Source organism: Eublepharis macularius, chromosome 2 (genome assembly GCF_028583425.1).
Source record: "Eublepharis macularius isolate TG4126 chromosome 2, MPM_Emac_v1.0, whole genome shotgun sequence".
Classification (NCBI taxonomy): Eukaryota; Metazoa; Chordata; class Lepidosauria; order Squamata; family Eublepharidae; genus Eublepharis; species Eublepharis macularius.
In genome coordinates this window covers 234,326,575-234,349,880 of record NC_072791.1, presented here as the reverse complement: position 1 = coordinate 234,349,880, position 23,306 = coordinate 234,326,575, and the positions used below count along the sequence as shown (strand labels likewise).

The window sequence follows — 23,306 nt, the reverse complement described above, 5'->3', positions numbered from 1 at the left end:
CCCCCTCCGGCACCCCCTTTGGCACCTCAGCGCTTGAGGCGGGGGCCAGACCTGCCTCAATGGGTGTGCCGGCCCTGCTTGGGTGGCTTTTGTGATTAAATGCTCTGGCATTAAAACACACACAAAAAACTTATATTTCAGGAAGAAAGCTCTAGCCTGTCTCTTTTCGCTGAAATGTTAGTTTTCTGTGTAAGAATCTTATTATATAGAGGAGCAAACACCAGACGTGAACAGTTTCCCAAGTGTTGTTTTTTAAAAAAATTTAAATGAAGAACAGATCTAGGTGGCTGCATTGCTGGTTTGTGCAGGAGGGGTGAGGGAAAGTTAAGGAAGTATGCCACAAAGACACGTACTAGGCCACCATGTTCCCTTACTATGCCATTCCTTTCATAGCGGGCAGGCTTTATGCAGGGCCAACAAAAAATGTACAAGCATTTCTGTGACACATCGCCCCATTCGCATGATTAACACAGATCCAAAATATTTACGCTTTCCTCAGAGCAGTCCTTGATGAGGAAGTTTGAGACGGAGATAGAGGAACAGAGGAAGATAATTCAGAATAATAGTTTTTTGCTAGACAGAGCCTACCAGCAAGAGAGAGAGGTGAGTGATGTTTGGGAGACACCTGTCAGCCTGCTCCAAGAATCACCAAGAACTCTATGGTTTTACCATAGAATTTCCAGCAGTTCTTAGAGAGGTCACTTCTGGGCTCTCAGAATTGTTCCCCCTGGCCTGAACCAACACTTCCATGTGCCAAGGAGGCCTCTATACATTCAGCTCCGTTCAGTTTTATTATCTTGGCTATACACTGTCACAATTTACAATTTAAGATAACTTTAAAAAATAAAAACACAAAGCACCCCAATACAAAAAAGAACTGGGGAGCGTTATAAAAAAAAATAGCATGCAGCATTCACTTTACTGCCTCAAAAACGGAGCAGTATTCCAAAATGACCTGATAACTGTTTAAAAATAAATATCAACAGCATAAAAGACATCAAAATTTCAAAAGGATGCTAAAAAGCCCAGCAAGCTAATTAAGACAGGAATAAAACAACGTGGAATTAGATCAACCAATTAAACCTTCAACCAGGGCTTTCTTTCTGGGAAAAGAGGTGGTGGAACTCAGAACCACACGATGACGTCACTTTGGGCCAGCTGGAACAAGGAGGGAGTTTTAAAAAGTTTAAATCACCCTCAGCGAAAATGGTTACACGGCCGGTGGCCCCGCCCCCTGACCTCCAGACAGAGGGGAGTTGACAGGTGCGGAGGGCCATCTCAGCTCCCCTCTGCCTGGAGATCAGGGGGCGGGGCCACCGGCCGTGTGACCATTTTCAAGAGGTGCCGGAACTCCGTTCCACCACATTCCAGCTGAAAAAAAGCCCTGCCTTCAACCCAGTAAAAAAAAAACCTTGAGAAAATGAATTATTTCTTAGTTAAAAATTCTTAAATCAACAGCAACCAAACCCTGCAGAAATAAATAAGCCTTCAAATGTTGGTGAAATTTTAATAAAAGTTGATGCCAGGCAGAGAGACATGAGAGGAGGTGTTGTTTTTCTTTTATTACTTTTAATCTTACTGCCAATCGTGGAGGGAGATTGGAGCAGGGCAAAGGTCTTAAGTGAAGTGTGGGAATGTATGGGGGTCAGGCCAGCATTTATGGCCTGGTCCCAAGCTGTTTCGGGCCTTGCCACTTGCAACCAACGCATAAAGGGGCCCAGTAGTGACTAGGCAACCCCTGCAGTTGTGTCAGAGGAATGGCATGGGAGGGTTTCTCTCATTTGTGCCAGTCAGAGGCCTAGCGGCTGTGTTTTGTGTTAACTGGAGTTCCTGGGATTTCTTCAAAAGCAACCCCACACGGAGTCCTCTAACCTGGTTTTAAGCAGAGGTTTAGAAATAAGGTGACCATCATAGTCTATTATATTCTCCATGGCCCCCCCTAAGTTGCCTGACCTTTTAGCTGTTTTTCGCTGTTGAATTTTTGCTGGTGGGGGGGATGTGGCTCAGTGGTAAAGTAAGCATCTCTTTAGTGTGCAGAAGGCCCCAGGTTCGATCCCCAGGGATAAGTTAGGAGGTGATGTGGAGGGCCTCTACCAAGATCCTGGAGAGCTGCTGCTATTCTGAGTAGACCATACGGACCTGGATGGACTAAAAGGCCTGATTCCGTATAAGGCTGTTTCATGGGCTCATGCCTTGAAGGAACCTCTTCCCAAAGTTCAAACACTTCTCCGCTGTTTGCATCATCTTCTTTCCTGCACTTAAGATACAAGTACCCTACCAGCAGAAAGCTTACATGTACATACGGTTCATTTGTGCAGACAGGTTCTGGTGGGGGAGAACTTCAGAAGAATCTACCCATATTTTAGACATTAGAGCTAGTTAAGTGTAGTGGTTAAGAGCGTGGGACTCTAATCTGGAGAGCCGGGTTTGATTCCCCACTCCTCCACTTGAAGTAAGTTGGGTGACCTTGAGTCAGTCACAGCTCTCTCAGAGCTCTCTCAGCCCCACCCATCTCACAGGGTGATTGTTGTTGTGGGGATAACAACAACACACTTTGTAAACTGCTCTGAGTGGGTGTTAAGTTGTCCTGAAGGGCGATATATAAATCTAACGTTGTTGTTACTATAGTTAGAAAATGTTAGTTCATTCTGAATCTTCGTACAAAGTGTGTGGAAGCCAAAAAGAAGAGTTTGCATTTTTTTAATCACTCAGCCAGCCACATAAGCAAAACAGCAAAGAGTACAGTAGCACCTTTAAGACCAACTTCATTGCAGCATAAGCTTTTGAGAGCCGCAGCTCTCTTCATCAGATGCATCAAGAGAGCTGTGGCTCTCAAAAGCTTATGCTACAACAAAGTTGGTTAGTCTTAAAGGTGCTACAGGACTCTTTGCTGTTTTGCTACTACAAACATGGCTAACTCCTCTGGATCCAGCCACACAAGAATTTCACACAGTTAAAGAACTAAGGAATCCACCCACAGGGTCTTACTGTGTTGGATCTGTCCCAGTATACTTGTTGATGTATGTGATGCTCCTCAGACTGACAGGGAGCCCACAAAAGAACATAGGATTCTGTTTGCTAACCTTTAATTTTTTTTAACATCACTCCCCACTGTTTCCCCTTTTCAGGATTTTATCAAGCAACATGAAACAGACGTGGAAAAGATAACCATTTTGACCCAAAAGATTGATGTGAGTACGGATACGAGTGCTGCGTAGCTGCACGGAAAGTATCTCTAGGAAGGAGCTGTAGAACATTCTGGCCACGGAGAGCAGCGGACATTTGAGAACTGAGCAATTCCTATCAGAACATCTTTTTAAAGGGCAGAAGAAGCCACGGCGTTAAGCGAATGGGCCACTTTAGTATATTGTCGAAGGCTTTCACGGCCGGAGAACGATGGGTGTTGTGGATTTTCCGGGCTGGTCTCAGCCCAAGACCACGGCTATACAGCCTGGAAAATCCCCAACAACCATTGGCCACTTTAGTGTTCAAAAGGAACAAGCGGAGGCAGTCTTTGCCTTAGGGTAACCCGGCCATTTGCCCGTGGCCCCAGTCTGGGAGGGCCCAGGATGGAATGGGAGGCAAAAAGAGCTCTGAAAAGGCGTCTTTCCTTGCACTGTCTATTGCTCCCCCTAGTAGGAGGGAAACAGGCGGAGGCAGGCAGGGGCCCACAGGGCTGGAATGTATGGCTTGCTGGGCCAGCAATGAGCGCACCCTCCACCTGCCTGCTCACCTGCCGGGCCAGCCGCGAGTGCCCCATATGAGGCATGGGCTGCCCAGCTGTGACAGCTCAGCCCTCCCTTGCATGGGGATCGGCTGCTCCTTGCATGAGGCTCAGTAGCTCTGACGGAGGTGACAATGGCAGTGAGGCTGGGGCCCTGTTTGGGGCTCTAGCGCAGGGCCCAACATCACTAAAACTGCCCCTGAGTTTTATCCATCAGAATACCGGATGTTTACTGATGGAGTAAAAAGTGGCCGAGCGGGCCCCTTGTTTCAGTCATAGCAAATTAGTAAAGCTTTGGGCAGGGGTGGGGGTGGGGGGGACAGCCTCAAAGTTGGTGGCTGAAGACTGAAAGAGCAGAGGGGATGTTAACTGTGCATCTAATATTCCTGGGAAATAACAATTTTAAGCCCAGTATCTTGTTAGACAAGAAGGTACGGTACAGGGCGAAAGGGCAGCATTTGCAGCAGATTGGAAGCAGAAAGATGCCCGGATTTGATGGAATGGAAGAAAAAGCTAAAAATTAAGAACATACATAAGCACGTTCTATATAGATGATAGTAGGTTATTCAGAATTTTTTTAATATAAAATTTAGACGACATGTTTAAGTTTGATGTATGATCTAGATGTTAATTGATTATTGTAGTACTGGATGAGGTATGATTTAGATGATTGTAAGATTGTAGTTTGTTTTATGTATTTGAGTTTATTAACTGAAATACAAAATTTAAAAAAGGAAAAAAAGGGTCCTGTACAGTTACTGAATTTTAATCTGGGAAGATCTGATCGCAAGTCACGTTTATTTCATGAATCCTTTCCCTGCATGTCTTTGTACTAACCAAACACAAGCACAAAAATGCAATTGTAATTGTAACCCCCCCCCCCCCATGGGATCAATGAATAAATTCAGCTTCAGGAAAAGAGAGGGCTACAGAACATGTCCTCTAATTCAGATTTCCCTGATGTACTCCAAGGAGATGTATGATGAATGAATGGGAAACTGGCTCCACAGGTGACCCTCATACCTGCTGTGGCCTGGTAAAGATCTTAACTGCGATTCATGTTCCAGGCGCCTTCCTTTTGGGGAGCTGGGATTTTAAGTCACGGGGTTTGGTTGGAAGCTGTTCTGCTTTGAGGAAGAGCATGCCCAGATTTTTCAAGGTGTTACTGGCTTAGGTTCTAATCTTAATTGAATAAGTACACTTTTGTCTAATAAAAGGCTTTGGAGGAAGAACTAAAGGAGAAGAACGAGACTTTGAATGCAATTGCTTCGTCCCTTCACAACACAGAGATGGAGCTCCAGCGTGAGGTGAGAGGAAGGGAAGGCGGCTTCTGGGGAAAGCCGAGGAGAGGCTACTCACGTTAGTTCAATGAAACAACAACAAAAGTACAAGTGGCACCTTAATGACAAATGGATTTTTATTCGAGCATAACTAGGGGCCATGCAACTGAGGAACTGGGCTCTAATCCTCGGAAAAAACGTAGGCCAGAATAAAAACGTGTTAAGTCTTTAAGGTGCCGGAAGAGGCTGGTCTATTTCTGGGGGAAGTTGCTACGGAGGAGGTTTGCTGTCTGGTGGTGGGCAGCGTGGGAGGGGTGAATGAGGCAGGGGGAGGCCGCGGCGGAAGATCAGGCCGGGCAGCTTTTAGGAAGCGGGGTCTGGGCGCCCCGGAATGCTGCCTGCACAGCTCTGAACGGGAGCCAGTAACAACCCCCGGGGAGCCCCGCGCTGCAGCCCCAGGCAGAATTCTGCCCCCTTGGCGTTTAAAGGGCAGCAGCTCCCGCAGGTCCCCAACTTGTCAGGAGTTGTGAAGTCTAACCGGAGCCTGATGAGAGCCAAGCTACAAGTGACGCCTGACACAGGTTGGACACTGGTCAGCTTCCCTCAAGTTCTGATGGGAGATGTAGGCGTCCTGGTCTTGCAGCTTGGCTCTCCATTACAGCTGCAAGACCAGGATGTGCCTACATTTCCCATCAGTGTCAGCATTTAACCTGTGACCGCTACCATACAGTTCTTTCTGTCTGTGCATACTTTGGCTTTCAGTGAGGACATGGGTAAGGGGCTGGATTGTCTTTCCTATGAGGAAGCACTGGAGAGTCTGAGACTTTCGGGCTAGAAGATAGCTCAGGGGAGGCACGAGAGAGGTTTATAAAATAATGCATGGGACAGAGAGCTTTGTCTTCCTCACCGATAATACTGAAACTTGGGGGCACTCATATGTTAGAAAAAAGGACCGGCGATGTCTCTGGCTCAGACTTTTAAGACTACAAACAAAACAAAAGGAAGGCAAGAACCATAGAGTTAGACAGATAGATAGGCTAGTATCAGTCTGCTTCCTGGCTACTCCATATCACTCATTTTCTCTGATTGGTAGAATGTAGTCCAAGGGAACTTCCTTCCTTCCTTCCTCTCTCTTCTTCTCCCTTTTTCCCTGCATGCACCAAGAGCAGCAGCATAGTACCTCCTCCGGGGACAAATGAAGAGGATGGCTTATGTCAGGGCTTGTCGCTGCCACTGCTGGGCAGGGCCCCAGCTGGGCCGGCCCTGACATCAGAGGGGCGCCAGGGATGCTGCAGGACCCTGCTCTGTGGAAGGAGGGGCGGTATACATCACCCTGACTCCCTCTCACTCCACTCGCTGGCCTGCTCAACCTGGCCTGCTCACCCCTTGCATCCTCCATCATCTCCTCCTCCCAGAACTCTCCTCCAAGCCTCCACTCTCGCTCTGCTCTGCTCTCACTCCACGCCATCACTCCTTACTCACACCCACCAACCCAGAGCTCTTCCCAGCCACCTTATATAGGGCTTCCTTTCTCCGCCCCACCCTCCTTCTAGGCTTGTTCCCTCTCCTGACTTGGCCCAGCTGTGTCTCCCCTCAGGTGTTTCCCTCCTGCCACTAATCCCTTCTTGGCTTCCTTGCCTTGCTGGCAGGGTGGGGTTGAATGCGAGCCATCCCCAGCTGAGGTCTCCTTGGCCTTGCTCACGAGGAGCTACCCCAGTAGGCCTTTGAGCTGCTGAGCTTGCCTGGCCTTGCTCGCGAGGAGCTGCCCCAGCCGGCTTCTGTGCTGCTAAGCTTCCCTGGCCTTGCTCATGAGGAATTGCCCTGGCCAGCTTCTGGGCTGCCTGCTCATTGCTGCTGGGCGGGGCCCATCTCCTCCCCCAGCATGCCTGTGGCAGCTCCACCTGGAGGGGCTTGGCTCCCAGCACCTCCTGAGCCAGGCTGCTGTCCTCTAGCCAGGGTGTGGCTCTGGGCTGTAGTGGCTGCTTCTCCTCCTTGGCTGGTAAGGGCTCTGTTTGGGCTGTTGCTGGGTCCCTATTCTCCCTGCCTTGGCCCTTTTCCTCTGGCCTGTTTAGCCCCCTCTCTTCCCCCTGGAGGGTGGGACTAGCTGGCCTCTCCCTGCTCCCTCCAGCCTTCTGAGGCTTTGGCCTTTCGCCCCTTCCCCCTGGAGTAGGCCGGTTCTGGCTCTGTTTGCCAGTCAGAACGGTTGAACTGCTGTCTCCCGGCTGCCCCCCGCCGCTGCCTGCCAGCAAGTCCAGGGGCTGGGCTGCTGACCCCGGACAGGCTTGTTATCAATTTGAAGCCATCCTAATTAGCTAGATTAGTTAGTCACTTATTGTCTCCACGATACTTAAGTTAATATACTTCTCTAAATAAATAGACCATTATTGGTTTTTTAACTGAAAGGAGAGTCTCTCTGTGTGCAATTTGTAAGATAGTGTGGTAAATATTAGTTTAGGCCACACTGCTGTGCTGAAGCTCAGGAGGAGCACTCTGTCAATAAAGAAAGGAAGGGCTGCCTGACTGGTCCAGCCATCCTTAATGGAACCTAATATCGTATGAATAGGGTTACCAGGCTTTCCACTATGGTGGGAGGCCTACTGATAACCCTACTGTTGCCTGCCACCGCTCTGAGTGGTGGCAGGAGAAAAATTAAAATAAAAATGCTGCCAGCGTCTGTGCTATGTCACTTGTGGGTACAACCGAGATGCGACAATGGGTAGATCTAAGAATTGCTTGAAACTCTATGGTTTCCAGCAACTCTTAGAGCTACCCATTGTCTTAGAGCCATTGTCGCAACCAGGTTTAAGTCTGAAGTGATGGACCCCCCCCCCCCATCTCTCTGCCCTCCAACTCTTTTGTTGGTTGCCAGGCCCAACCAAATTGTTGAGATATAGGTTCAGGATAGACAGAAGGAAATACTTCTTTACTTAATGAGAATTAAACTCTGGAATTCACTGCCAAAGGACATAGCAATCGCCAGGAGCATAGATGGCTTTAAGTAGGGGGTGACAGAACCAGATTCATGGAGTCTATCAATGGCTACTAGCTATGGTGATTAAAGGGAATTGCCATACGCAGAGGCAGCAAACCTCTAAATACCAGGGCTAGGAGGCCACGGGGGGGGGGGGGGAGTCCTCGGCCTCTGTGCTCCAGGGCAGCTGCTTGGCTGCTGTGTTTCATGGGATGCTGGACTGGAGGGACCAATGGTCTGCCCAGGAGGGTCTTCTCATGTTCTTATGAGAACCATCAAAAATAATACTGTAGTGCCATCTGCAGGACTGTGTTAGAAATGAGGGAGTGCCGTCCAGCTGAAGTTTTAAACTAAGTCTCCCACGTTCATATATTCCAAAAGATGAACAGGGTCTCCCGCAGATGCCAGCCTGCACATGGGCAAAATCAACAGCAGCCAGTACACAGGCTTTCTCTGTGGTGGCCCCCTACCCTGTGGAGCAGCCTGCCTGAGGTCAGGAGAGCCCCCACGCTCCTGGCTTTCCTCAAACAAGGCAAAAACGAATTATTCAAAAGGGCTTCTGTATTGTAGGGATGGGGTCTCAGATGCTTCGCTAATGAATTAGGGACCATAGACTTCTCCACTGTGTTGCCTTACGTACTATTTGTCATCTTAAACATGTCCTATGAGTACCTGTGGTTCATGTCGCCTAATGTCAGTCCTAGAATTGCTTAAGTTCTGTTTCAGCATTTCTTCAACTCTGTATTGGATTTAGGGATGTGCAGGGACAGAAAGATTTGGTTTTCCCACTTTGGAATTTCCAAAGTGGAAAAAAGAATCAGAAAAAAGCGATTCCCAGTGGCAAGCTGCTTCAGAAACTGCTTATTGCCCTGCTTTGGTATGCTCCGTGAAGATTTGGAGCACACTGAAATTTCCCGCCCCACTACCTCCTTCTCCTCCCATCAGGTGAAATAAGTGGCAGCGGGACTTCCCGTGCTTCAGCTGGCCCGCGAGGGGATCCCCCCTGCGGGCCAACTGAAGTTTAAAGGGCCCTTTCCCTGCTGCTTAAACTTCAGCTGGCCTGCAGGGGGATCCCCCCCCACCAGCCAGCTGAAATACAGACGGGGCCCTTTCCACTTCAGCTGTCCAATGGGGGGGATCCTCCTCTCTCGGTCAGCTGGATCCAACCATGGGGTTTGAAAGCGCCCTGAAGCTTTGGGAAGCTTTGGTTTGGCATTTCCTAATCCGGACCAGCATGCTGGGCCCGATTCAGAAATCCCGAATCTTTACAAATCAGGTCCAATTCAGGTATTTATCCTGAACTGGAAATCCGAATTGCAAACCCCTAATTGGATTCTTACTAATGCGATGTCTTTGTAAAATTGAATTTATTTACCCTTTGGCATTGTTTATGGAAATGTCCTTGATATTGACTGTACTTATCTCCCACTGTGTAATCCACTTTGAGTCTCAGTGAGAAAGGTGGCCTATAAATGACATAAATAAAATAAAATAAAAGCAACGGACATGCAATATCTCTGGCAGATTCTGGGAAGGTGAGAGATATAAATATTGTAAAATAAATAAATAACTTTAAAATGAGGACAAGAAAAATCACAAAAGAACATCAGAGCTCTGGAGTTCTCCAGAACTCTTCATCGCCTGAATGTTCAATACAAGAAAACAAAACAAAAGGGGCTGGGAAAGAGAAAGATATTTCATTTGTCGCCTTTCTTTCTACCCTCCTGTCTGCCATCACCCAATTCACAGAAAGCCGGTGTGGCCGATACGGAGAAAAATGTCCTGCAACGGATTGCAGTGGTTGAAGAGAAGCATCGCGTCACCATGGCCACTCTGGTGGAAGAAAACACGGCTCTAAGGTAGGCCATCAGTCCAGGTGGTGAAAGAAGTTAGGGGAAGCAAGCCTGAAGTTGTTTAACTCTTATTAGAACAGTTTGGAAAGCAAACCCTCGGCTCCTCTTCAAGGAATTCTTTCCCCCAATGCTAGGGCCTCACTTTTCCAAACGTAACTAGGGGTGTGCAGCCATTTGATGGGCAGGAAGGGCTTTCTCCGCCTCTGCCGCTGCTCTGCGGCCCCGCAGGGCAGTGGGGAGGGCTGGAGCCACCGCTGCCGCCAACTGTAAGGTAAGTGGGGGTGAGAGGCCGGGGCTGGGGGTGGGTTGATGTTTAAAGGGCCCCGCCACTGCTTGTTAAGCAGCAGCGGGGCCCTTTAAACTCAGCCCCAAAGCTTTACGAAGCATTACAAATGCTTTGGAAAGCTTTGATTTGGGATATCTCAAATCTTTACGGATCGGGTCGGATTCCCGAAGCGCACACCCCTAAACATAACACATTCTCTAGCAGAGAAAATCAGGTTCTGCAACAAGACCAAATTAGTATTTGCATTCGACTATTTATTTTGCCCAGTGCATTATGCTTTCATGGACTTTAATATTTAAAAAACTGTTTTTGCTGTGTTTGAGTAAATTATGACCTGACAGGGTAACCACAGTGCAGCAAGTTTGTCACATCTTAAAGTTGCCCTAAACCCTCCACACTTTGAAGTGAATATTTAAAAAAAAAATCAGTGCAGCTTACTTCTGAGAAAAGGGAGTGGTCAATGACCATGAGACATCCAACCCAATCCTGTGCAGGTATATTCAAAAAGTACATCACAAGGACCTCAATGGGATTTATTCCAAAGGAAGTGTTTATAGTTGTAGACTTTGTGGTGACTAACTTGCAGGATTCCATCTCCTGAGTTCATAGGGTTTGCACAACTAGGGAGTAATACAATCTGTTAAATTCACTGTGCAATCCTAGACAGAGTTACTCTAATCTAAACCTCCTGGTAGCAATGGGCCTGAGCTACATTAACTCTGCATAGGTGTGAACTCTAAACTGCTGTTCAGAATCCTAATGTGACTTTGGAAATTCTCCCCAGACCTCATTTCTGAACTTTGACCACTCTGCCGGCACATTCTTAAGCCCTTTTTAAAAAACTTGGGGACTTAAAAAACCCAGAGGAGTTAGCCGTGTTAGTCTGTAGTAGCAAAATCAAAAAGTGTCCAGTAGCACCTTTAAGACTAACCAATTTTATTTTATTGTAGCATAAGCTTTCGAGAATCAAGTTCTCTTCATCAGATGCTACAATAAAATAAAATTGGTTAGTCTTAAAGGTGCTACTGGACTCTTTGATTAAAAAACCCACAACTTCTTAAAAAGGCAGCCTTTTAAAAAACAAGTTACCAGATGTTGAAGTGCATACTTAGATTGGTGGCCAATTGGTTGATGCAAAAATAGACCAGTTAACAAAGTTGGAGCTTTGTAGCCCCATCTAGACAATGGCCGGGCACCCTGTTTTTCTAGGATGCTGCCAAGCCTGCTTGCCTTTGTTAGGCTTCAACATGGGAAACCAGAGATCAAACCAATCCACAAAGTATGATTTCGTAATATTCACTCTTGAGCCAATAGCTCAGTTCAGAAATCACACTATGCCCTCAATTAAACAACCGTTTAATTAAATTAACTATGGTGAGTTGATTGCCTGAAAGTAGGTACCCCAGTCAGCTGGAGTCCATCAAGCCAGTCTATGAAGCTGGCTTATTAACAACTCAGATTTTGCTGATGTAGGCGTCAGAGAGAGGCTGTGGTTCAGAGGCAGAGCAGCGGCCTGGCATGTATAAGGTCAAAGGTTCAGGCCCCAGCACCTCCCGTTAAATGGAGTAGGTGGCGGGGGATAAGAAAGACCTCGACCAGAAATCAGGGAGCTGCTGCCAGTCTGTGTAGACAATACTGACTTTGATGGACAGATGGCTCAATTCAGTAGACGACGACTTCAGGCGTGCATGAGTCTACAGGGGGAAAGGGAAGACGCAAACAGAACCAGGCCAGAACTGGAGCAACTGCTTATGAGAGGAATGCTGGTTTTCCAAAATAGCCACTTTGGTAAAATAAACCAGGGCGCTGCAGGACATCTGAACCAAGCCGCTATCCCCCCCTGTGCGGCCAGGACTCGGTGGCTCACTGGCTGCTCCTTGGCCTACTTTAAACAGAACTGGAATCTGCTTTCCAGACAGAAAGAGCTCTTAAAAAGCATTCAACTCGGAGAAAAGCCTCAGTATTGGGACTTATTTTACCTCATTTATACCCCTTCCCTCCCCCGCCCCCACTGGGGGCCCAAAGCAGCCTCCCTCCATCCCTCCTCCATGTTATCCTCACAGGCGGAGCGTGTGTGTCTGGCCCAAGGTGGCCCAGTGAGCCTCCGTGGCGGACCGGGGCTTCAAAGCTGGGTCTCCCAGAGCCTAGCCTGGCACTAACCACTCGGAAACACGGTCAACGCTGCTCTTTCTGCAGCCCTAACGCTGCTTCTATTCTTCTCCCCAGGCGCAAGCTCATTGAGAAGAATGAAGAGATACTGAACGAACGGGCCCAGAGGAGCGTCATATTTTAGCCGCAGCTGGCAAGGACCCGAAGGGACCCCCCCCCGACTTCGGCAGCAGCCTGCAAGGGACCTGCATTGCTGCGGCAGACCCTACACCGTCACGTCAAATTTGCAGGCTCCTATTCATTGCTGATGACTTGACAGCGTTTCCCATTGTATTCTGAATCTGGTTTCGTGTTCCTCTGCAAAGCAGACCCCCCCCCATTTAAGAGGGGTCTCTGGCCGTTTGCCTGTTTGCTTATGTGCATCGCCCATCCACAGGGTATAGTAAATGCTTCTCTGGCAGAGGGCTGTGCGTGCTGAGCATAAGGGGTGCAACTCGGGCAAAGCTGATAAATTCTAAACGGGAGCAAAACTCATCAATGAAACACTCTGGCTGCCATCAGTGAGACTTTTAACAATGCTTCACTCGGGCCCTTTTGCAAGGTGCAGCCATAAAACACTTAAGCCTTAAACGTTTAGTGTCCCTTGATATTGCGTAACAGGACAGGCACCTCGGCTCCTACATCAAGTTTTGCGAATTGCTCCTTGGCAGCAAGAGGTGAGCCAGCAGGAGGAAAAAAACACCAGAGGGTACAGAAACAAGAGCTTGCTAGAGCCCTTTCCGCTACAGTTCTACTTTGCAATGGCTTGTGTAACTTTGTCCTCTCTAGCGGGTCAGGCAAGACAAAAGAATCCAAAGCGATTGAAAACAGTCAAGTTTAATTCTTTATTTTCATTCCTATGGTAAATCACACATGCTGTCATTTAATCTCTTCTGAGGTAATTCTCTGTGTCTTTAAGGCCACGTGGCAAACAGCAGCGGCTCTTCTTCCCACGCCTGCTCACCCACCTGCCTTCTACCTCCTGGGCACTTTTCCTCCTTAAGTGCTTCTGCCATGTGCCTGTAGTCGTCGTCTTCCCATAACGGAACTCTTCTTCCATTCATCACAGAACTTTCCATAGTGGCTATTTCCAAACCAGCACACATCACGAGAACTGGATAATGGTTTCTAAACAATTTTGCAAGGGGTAAGACTTTTGGCCATTTCAACATTTCAGCAGCAGGCCAATTCTTTCTATGACACAATCTTGACTACTTCCAGCCTGGTAGCCAACCTGCACAACTCCTATCCCCAACTGCTGGTTCCACTTGGGATTCTTAACAAGCCCTACAATCCCCCATACCCTAAGTTCTACCACTTCCACAGATTTTAATCTCAGGCAGATGTGTGGGGAAAGTTCTCTTAACCCAGTGGCAGTGGTTATACAAGAGACGGCACACTGAGTAAAATGAGGGCCAGTAATTGCACTTGACTGCAGGGTGAATCTCTGATCCTTCCCTTTGTCCACAGAGCTGAAGCCTTAGATGGGTTTCTCCTTCCCTCCATTTTCACCTCAAAAACAATCCAGTGAGGTAGGTTAGATAAGGCTGGCAGAATCCTTAAGCCAGGGTCACCCTGTGAGTTTCACATTGGCAGGGATTGGAACCCGAGTACAGGGGTTGGCTCCCAAACAGTTAAGACATGTAGCCTAGCCAGATAAGGAAAGTCCAGCACTGTGGAGAGGCACTTAAGGAAACGGGAAGAGCTGGTCTCGAGGGAGTGGACTGGACTTCCTAGGACAGGTGTGACCAGGCAGGCAAAATCTTTGCTGCTCTTCTTACAAAGCGCAACACGATTGGCACACTAGTTTGTTCTTCAAAACACACTCACACGATAGAAAACGTGCCTCATGCATTCTCTTTCAAAACGGCTAAATCCCCCTTAGTCAACGTTTGCGGCAATGCAATCTGAGACGATACGTGCGAGACGGGAAGCAGGGTCTCGTTCGTCCAGCATTTCGTTGCCCACAGTGACCAGCAGCCTCACCAGGAAGGCCTAAAAGAACAGCCACCTCCTATTTCAGCCGAGCACCTTGGACTGAGAAGTGGAGGAACTCTTTCCCCACCACCGTGGCTTATGTCGGCTGTTATGATTGACGGGATGGCAGGTGGGTCTTACAGCATCGCGACTCTCTGGATGCACACCTACCCTTGTTGCATATCAAATTTTCTGTAAAACCCATTTTCCTTGGCGGGGAGAAACAAATCTTTCCAAACGTCTGAGCAGTTCACTGTTGCTTGTTTTTTGTATGCATGATGACTTACCCTTTACACAGAAGATCATGTGTATGCAGCCACAGGTGAATATGTATCAATATATGAAAAACGGATCGGCACCCACAGGGGTGGGAAGGAATCCAAACTTAAAAGCTGCCCGAAAGCCTCAGCAGCTGAAGTCTTAGTGCAAAGCTTCAAAAGCCAGACAGCAGCATTTGGGATAGGGGTCTCTGCAACTCCAGAAGTCCAAAATGGCAGACAGCCGACAAAAGTCCTACGGCTGCTGTGACGGGGGAGGATCTCTAGGCACAGGAAATACCAGTTTTTTCGTCAGGGTGTAAGCCGGCTGAGGCATCTGTTTCTTCAGCCCTTGTGAGTCTGCGCGACGGCTCACATCGTCATTGACTTGCGTCAGAATGGACAAGATATCTTCCCCTCTGCAGAACAAATTGAAAAACAAAAGTTGATGGCAATTCTTATTTTTCAATGTAGCTGTAAGGAGTAGAAGAGAGTCAAGAGGGCAAGTTATAAAGTTAACTACAAGACTAGAAGCGGAAACCACGCTCAGAATTCCCTTAACACTCATATCTGTTAGACTCAAGCGAAAGTGTGTGCAACATTTCGACTACTGACAACTGCAACTGGATTGTTGCGAGAAAGTTCCAGTCACCTCTTTGGGGGAGAAGCAGGCAGAGGGCAGGGAGCGATAGTGGGAACCAGGCCCCTCTTCCGCCCCCTCCCCCAGATAACTAGGCTTATCAGGCACTCCTCGCTGCCGGGGTGGGGCTTCTTTCTGCTGGGAACTGCACAGCCAGTCCTCGCTGGTCGAAGCTTCTCCTCTGACAGCGAGCGAGATGCGTGGAAGTCTTTGGTTCTGGAACGGCCCTCGCTGGACTGAGGCACTCACAGTCCCTTTCAAGGGGATGGTGGCCAACTGCCCCTCTAGCACAGGACACCCTGAGAGGAGGGCAGCCCACCATGAGGCCAGTGGCGGGGATTCAACTGCCACGTGTAAGTCCATGCAGTCAACAGCTGGGACAATCAATAAACAACATGGTGGGGTGTGCCTGGCAGAAATTTGAAAAGAAGCAGATGATTCAAATACAGGAATACAGAAATGGAACAAAACGTTAGAATTTGAGGTGTCCCAATTAAATGATGCAGAAACTACTCAGTAAGATCACATTTACATCCACAAGCAGTACTAAGCAGCAGAGTAGTCTAGAGCTGCTGTAGCAGAGTGGTTAAGTGGTTTGGCTGCGAATCAGCACTCTGCTGGTTTGACTCCCACTCCTGCCCTGAGCTCAGCAGGCGGCCTTGGGCCAGCCACTCCTCTCAACTCCAGCTCCCCAGCTGCGTTGTGGGGATAACAGTAACACTAACTTGTTCACCGCTCTGGGTGAGGCACTAATCTGTCTAGAAGAGCCGGATATAAGCACAGTTATTGTTATTCGTTTGCAGTCTCTGTCCCTTTACCAAACCATCTCTCTGCACCTTTCCTTACTGCACTGCCCTGCTGCCTGAGTGAAAAAGCCCTCTTGAATAATTTGAGTTATGACGGCATGTGAAAATTCAGATTTCACTGGTATTCAGAGGTATAAATGGAAGCTGGGCTCAGCTATCACAACGGACAGCTACTCTACATTTGTTTGATCCTTTGAAGGCCACACCAACTAACTAGCCATCTTCACATTTTCCTTCCTACCTATCAACCTGGAAAATCCAGAAGGCTGATGTACGTTCTCCAGCTCAGTGCCGTGTGGCACGTGCAGCATGACAACTGACACCACGTGCACAGCCAGGATGGGAAACGGGCCAGAAGGTCAAGGCGGATTTATTAACAGACCAGGCGTGCGTTCCTAACTCAAGCCCCTTCGTGGGTCTGAATGTGCCACCATAGCCAGGAGAACAGGAAAGGACAGATGCAGCTCTCTCTCTCAGCATCAAGCCGCTCAGAGCAAGAGTTCAAGCAAGCAGCAATGGAGTTCTGAAAACCTGAACAGCTCTTGAGCAAAGAGAAGTCTCTGCTGCCACGATGTGACTCCCACGCGCACTCAGTGCCCCTGCCGACACAGGCGCCTCGGTGTCCCCCTCCCTCTTGGGAAGGAACGCGGAAGCGCCTTTCCCCCAACTGCCCATCCCAGACATTACACAGCAAGGAGCGAATCGCTTGGGTTGTAACTTCTCCCACCACTGATCACAAAGGAATCTGTACTCCACTTATTTACACTTGTACCTAGCCTTGTACATAGGAAACTAAAAAATGATTTACAGCTGCATTAACTGACTAGTCTACATGCAAAGTTGCTTCCAGGCAGTCAATTAGATAGTGAAAAGATTACCGTATGCAAATAAAAGCATTACCTTGGTACCAAGAGCTGCAGCTTGGTACACAGTGCCTGGATGTACCACGTGCCCTCCTGAATGTGCCGGAACGACAGATAACCATCCACCGTGGCCATCCCGAGGAGGAAGTCTGCCTCTTCTGGAATGCTTGGCATCTGCGGTGAGGACAGAGGCCCCGCGCTCTGTGCGTCTGCTCCCAGATGGTCCCAATCATACGCGTCTGGCTCAAGGTAGACAGCCTTCTGTGTCTTTTCACCTTGACACGCCTGGATGAAAAAAAGTTTGGGCTTTGTGGCCAGAAGTGGACACCGTTTGGCAGTGAAGTGGGACATGATGTCACGGATTGGGATCAGCCGGGCATCTGTGCCATATATTTTTCCTGATTCACCGTGAGACAGAATGCAGCACACCAAACAATCGCTCTCTTTCCAGTTCTCAGAGGACTGCCATTTCTGCAGATGCTGGAGCATTTCTACTGAGCTTTGGTCATCGTATGTTATCACCTCCAGACCGAGCCATTTAAACACACGTTCCAATTCCTCTGTTGGAGAGAAAGGGAGGGGGGAGGGGGGATTTTAGTGTGAAAAAAATATTAGCAGAATACATGGAGGATCTCTGGTATAAAGGAAGGGATCACAATGATTTAACACAGTTTATGAGGGGAGTGGATTCCGTTCCCTTCTGCTTTCCCTTCCCCCAAAACGGCAGAAAGCCGATGTTGTTAGCAGGGGTGTGTGCAACTGCGTGTCCATCCACTGCCGTGCAAGTTTCACTCTACGCTCTTTGTTTTCATTCGTAAGATAAAAGTTCTGCTCACAACTGGGAGGAAGCGGGAGAGAAGAAGCGCTCACTGCACGCATACCACTATGACGGAAACAACTTTGCGATTAGCAGTTTCAGGGCGGGGCTGCAAAGGAAGCAGAGCAGCCAAGGAGAAGCCAAGTTCAACTAATAAGCGGGAAACAACAACGCCTCATACGAAGCAGAGCCTCCTCACAGCCCAAGGCTGCGGCCATTAGTCACCTCCTCAGAGTTTGGTTTATAAAAACTCGCCAGGCTCGTTTGGGGACACCAAAGACCCCCCTGGTCTCCTCGGGGGGAGTGTCCTTGGCTAGTTACATGTTCTGAACCAGAGGAGAACGGCATAGATGCCGGCAACAAACGACAGTTGCCACAGGACTAGCGTCGTCTTAATCCTTGTGCAAAAAACCAGGGAGGACATATTATTTACAGTGGGAGCCGAGTGGACATAGGGACAACGTCACGAGATAGGTGGATGGATGGATGTTCACCACGCCCTACAGCATCTCGTTATGTGGCTGTCAGAGAGAAAAAAATCACCACATACTGGCTTAAGCAACTCGAAATTCAGGAAACGAATACAACCCATCAGGAGACAGACGTCAGGATGTAACTGCTGTTTTAATGCATGTTTGATGGCACTGTGTAGAAATAAACCCATTTTGTGAGGAGCTATTTAAAATAATCAGAGACATGACTAGTGGCAGAGCAAGGATGGTGGGGCGTTCTTCAATTACTCCAAGCTTGTCTAAAAAAAAAAAACCGGAATTATCAACTAAAATGCTAGTTGCAAAAAATGAAAGAAATCCAGAGTAATGGTGGTGGAAAGTGTGGAGTGTCACGTTAAAGGATAAATCACACCAATTTGATATTTTATGTCAAACAGGTGTGAGCCGGCTGGGGCAACCAGAGGGCTATACCAGGTTTTCAGCAGGGAAAGGGGACGCGTGTGCATCACTGGAGGAAGACTGAGCCTCCGGGAAGGGCGTGAGCAGGGGGATCAGACCGATTAGCAACTGAATGTGTTGCAACGTCCCCTTTACAATGATAAACATAAAGGTGATTTTGAATTTCAATATGCGAGAGAGAAATATATGGCGAGCTGAAAGGTGCTAGGGGGATTAATAGGTTGCCGAGAAGAAAAAAATGCCAAAACTGTACGTACGCAATTTCTCTCATCTCAGCTCAATAGTTGTTTTATATTTTTTTTAAAAAACTGCTTTTAAAAAAGGATAACGCCGTTAAACAAACAAAACATAAGCAGCTTCGATTGTGGCCCCAAAGTTTCCAACAAGATATGATGATGATCACCTGTTTCGGTATTCAAGAAAATTACCTTGTAGCATTCCTCAGAGGAGTCGTATTTTTTCATGCCTTTTGGATATAATCAAATATTATGTTTGAAATAATAGGATCTTGGGGGGGGGGGAGGGATACTGTGGGTTTCTGTTTCCTGAGCCCTTGAGGCAAACAAAAAGGTAAACTTGAGAGCCTTGGTGCAAGTGACATTTTACACGTGAAGGATAAAGGATCATTTTCGCAAGGCTTTCTGGGAACTGAAGTTCCTCTCCCCCACCCCTTTTCCTTCTGTTCCTTCCCGTCGCTGCCTGAAGAGACAGAGAGAGCCTACGGCAACATCAGCTTTTGCAAATCGTCTTGCTGGGGGGGGGGGGGGGATGCTCCAGAGAAAGCTGAGAAAGTTGCAGCTGCCTGCCCCAAAGATCATTGAGAGCAGGCTTGTGGCTGGAGGAACGATTTGCAAAAGCTGATGTTGCCGTAGGCTCTCTCTGTCTCTTCAGGCAGCGAGGGGAAGGAACAAAAGGAAAAGGGGTGGGGAGAGGAACTTCAGTTCCCAGAAAGACTTGCGAAAATGATCCTTTATCCTTCACGTGTAAAATGTCACTTGCACCAAGGCTCAGAGCCTCCTTGCTCTCTGCCCACCCACTGTGGCCTCAAAAATCCATAAAAAAAACTTGTTTTTCTTGAACTGTCAATTCTTGGCATTAAGAATTGTCACCCACACAGCACCAATTAGCAACTGCGACAGCTATGAACATGGTACTGTAGAGAGGCTGGTGGCTCCGCCTTTCTACAGGATGAATCCCAACTTATCAACATGTGTCCCTTTTCTAACTGCTGTCAACTAATTAATATATCCACCTCTGAGCTTCACAAATTGAGGTTTTTCAAGACACAAAACGTATCTTTTCCAAACAAACAGCAGTTGATAATGTTTTCTCCAAGCTTCCAAACACCTAATCTAGATGCACTCAAAACAAAAAACATTTCTGTTTGAAACTGTATAAAAACGGTTTAAGCAACTCCTAGTAATTCCCTGCTGCATATAAACAAAACACTCTTTTAGACAGATATGGTCAAGCAATAAAGACGGATGTCAACCACTCTGAACAAAAGCATTTTCTTTTCACTTCTCACCAGCATCTTTCTGAGATCCCATCCTCTTTCCAAGATGTTCTTTGAAGTTGATATTATTAAAAATGAGGCAACGCCCTCTACACGGCCCATCCATTTTATACAAAGATGGCATCTATGGAACAAGAAGATAAACTTTATTCATATTTTTGGACACAACAGACTCTTAGCTTTAGATTGGCAGCACATTCAAATATCTACAGGGCTCAAGAGGATATCCATCACTGTAAGTTAATTTCAATAGCGAGCAGACTGCAGTATCTGCCATCCTAGGATAAAACCGGTTCTCCTGACAACAGCAGTTTATTCGAAGCCAATTTCCTCGTTCTCCTACTAGAGAGAACTGGAACAGGAAGAAGCGCCCTGCTGGGTCAGACCCACATTCTGAAAGTGGCCAAGCAGGTGCCCCTGAGAAGCCACCTGTGAGGATCAGGCCTGGGGGCTTTTTAATATCAAAACTGGGCTCTGATTTACCTTTCCATGATCCAGCTGGAAGGGCAGGAAGCAAAGGGGGCAACTGAACGGCCATTTGCTTTCCCTTCACACCTCTCATCAGGATGCTGGAAGAAAGTGACCAGCATGGGATACAGCATAAAAACCAGAGGGGCGTGAGATTAGACCTAGTGAGAGACATGACTTGTGGGCCAACTAGCCATGGTCACCTAGAGAAGAGGCTGGCTTCCGAGGAGGGGACTCCTGCTTTCCCCCTGGAAGGGGGGAAGAGTCCAAGAGGAGGAGGAGCCCTTTCGCTGGTGCTGCCGTGGTGAATTCTAAGATAAAGGGAAGGGCGTCATGGATGGTCGGCCTTCTCCCCCTTCCCAAACACTGGACTGCCCATCTCAAGCAGGAGATGAATCAGGTACACGGTGGTCACGCTGACTGTGTAAGTTAGAGCAGGAACAACCGTCTCCTTTTCTTTTAAACAGCTGCAAAACCCTTGGTGACAACCGCATTTTCCCTTACTTGTGGGCTCTTTCTCTTTTGGTAGTTTGCTGTAGTTAAGAAAGACCTTTATTGGTTAAGATGAAGTTGGGTCCGTTCCCCTCACGTGCCAGTTGCCTGGTCACCTGCCAGAATGCTCAGAGCCTAAGCAGCTCTCACCAGTGGCTGGCAGGGGAAAGCCTGGTTCCTCGCTAGGGTGTACCTGAAGTGCTCAGGATCAGGGGGAGGAAGGCACCCCCTCCCCAATCCACAGCACCCTCATTCCCCACTTCAAAGCGACAGCCTTCCCTTCTCTGAACCTGGCATCAGGCATCCATTCTACTGCACTGCCCCCGATATGCACAGCTGCCATTTTGTTTGAAAGGGGCAACACGCCTTTCAGACAAAATGGCTATTGTGCCCATCATCGGTTGCGCGTCCTCCCCCATACATGCAACCAAAGGTAATGCCTGAAAAGGACTTTAGTGATGATGATGGGGCTATTCTTTCCAGGATCTCCTTGGCCACCTGCACCCCTCCTACTATTTGTCTATTATTTAGTGGGCTTCTCTAGAGAGCAGCTCAACCCTACTTGGGCTTTCTTTTATAATAAGGCCCACGTTGGAGGTCAAATGTAGGACAAGACACATGGCTGGCGCCATGATGATGCAAGCCGCAGACGTGGGTCATCATACCGAAAGCAGCTGAAGAGAACCGGGTGATAAGGGGACTCTTGAAGAAGTAAAGAGCTGGCCAAAATGAAAACACTGAAAGAAAGTTCACAGATCTTCACACACATATATGTACTGACTTCATAGGTGTAAACTACAGGAGGGCTGAGGGGCTCGAGCCCCCCCCGGATTTGGCCAGGGGGGGGGCTGAGCCCCCCCCCCGGGCAGCCAGTGAACTACATGGGGGCTAAGGGGCTCAAGCCCCCTCAGATCTCACATGAGGGTCTCAGTTACAATAGGGATAATTCAGGAAACTACACAGAAGACACCAACCTCAAGTGCGGTTTTTGATTCTTCATCCTGTTCACGACATGGAAAGTTGTGTTCTGGATGGCCAATGAAATTTTCTGCTTTGACATCTAAGAATTGTTACAAACAAACGGGTACTTAAAATCCCAATTATGTATGTCTAGAATGCTCCCTAAAATGTTAGGCAATAAAAAGTATTTTTTTTGAAGGCTACAGCATCTTACGCCATAGATGTCTTCTTATTCGCGTATTCACTTCTCCAAGTCAAAGGGATCAGGTAACTGGTACTGCTAAAACGTTGACAGCTCCTGCTAGTCAGGGTAGATCATACTGACCTTGATGGACTAAGGGCCTCATACTGACCTTGATGGACTAAGGGCCTCATACTGACCTTGATGGACTAAGGGCCTCATACTGACCTTGATGGACTAAGGGCCTCAATATGGACGAAGCCGCTTCATGCATTCCAAAACCCATTAATGGCAGAAATGCGGCAATATGTCTTAGGGAACCATGTTCTTTAAAGATATCAGATTATAACATCATTACTGTAGTAGGATAAATATTCCTGTTATTTGTCTGAAAGAGACTAACTAAAAACATATCCCAAAACTGTACCAAAAAGATCACACAAAACCCTACATGTTAACTCAAGTTATTGGTATCATTTTTTATTCTGGTTCCTCGAAGTTCTGCATTTGTTCCCTTGCACAGGCATAAATAAGTACACACATATTAAGTCTTCTCTCAACTCTCATTCTAAATGGTTCTTCCTTTAACAACTACATGCAGGACTGTTTCAAATAATGAAATCCAGCACTCACAGAACACCTTATGACAGACCTGGATTCGATCCAAAAGAATGCGTATTTCCAACGTGCACCGTCAGACTGCTGCAAAAATCTACCGAGAGAAAGAGAAAGAAACAACAAGTGTCATATTCATGCCGTTAACACTCTCCACCTAGCCCAACAGCAAAGGTATTCATGACCTTAAATTACAGACATGCGTCTAAAGCAGTTCTCTTTCGACTGCCGCCAGAAAGAACCTTTAGTTTCTTTCATCAAAACATCTTTCCAGTCATCACCCATGGAGTCTTTCGCTAAGCAGGACCTAAAACGGGTAGGAGACAAACCTCCTGCTGAAACTAGAATGGGATTCTACGACTTCCAGAATCTGCAACAGAGTGGAGTGGTAAATTCATCACAGCAATTCTGGATTGTATTTATATGCATGGTAACAACTAGACGTAATTTTGTTATATTTATGCATCTTACAAGAATGTATATTTAGTGGTTACAGATACTCAGTTAAAGGCCTCAATTACATCTTTCCAGACATAACGTA

The 23,306-nt window shown here is 47.6% G+C and overlaps 2 protein-coding genes across 2 annotated transcripts in view; one reads left to right on the top strand and one right to left on the bottom strand.

Annotated features, from left to right (window-relative positions):
• The window catches only part of FLACC1 (flagellum associated containing coiled-coil domains 1), a 47,980-nt gene extending 35,443 nt beyond the window's left edge, over positions 1-12,537 (top strand). Inside the window, exons 10-14 of the mRNA XM_054972582.1 lie at positions 500-603; positions 3,129-3,191; positions 4,942-5,031; positions 9,725-9,834; positions 12,341-12,537. Of these exons, the coding sequence (XP_054828557.1) occupies positions 500-603; positions 3,129-3,191; positions 4,942-5,031; positions 9,725-9,834; positions 12,341-12,407 (434 nt within the window). The 3' untranslated portion in view covers positions 12,408-12,537. The remainder of the gene's footprint in view (positions 1-499; positions 604-3,128; positions 3,192-4,941; positions 5,032-9,724; positions 9,835-12,340) is intronic.
• A 556-nt stretch (positions 12,538-13,093) lies between these two features.
• The window catches only part of LOC129324564 (caspase-10-like), a 31,498-nt gene continuing 21,285 nt past the window's right edge, over positions 13,094-23,306 (bottom strand). Inside the window, exons 7-11 of the mRNA XM_054971884.1 lie at positions 22,803-22,862; positions 21,984-22,069; positions 20,062-20,173; positions 16,843-17,365; positions 13,094-14,915 (exon numbers count right to left, since the gene is read on the bottom strand). Coding sequence (XP_054827859.1) covers positions 14,753-14,915; positions 16,843-17,365; positions 20,062-20,173; positions 21,984-22,069; positions 22,803-22,862 — 944 coding nt within the window. The 3' untranslated portion in view covers positions 13,094-14,752. The remainder of the gene's footprint in view (positions 14,916-16,842; positions 17,366-20,061; positions 20,174-21,983; positions 22,070-22,802; positions 22,863-23,306) is intronic.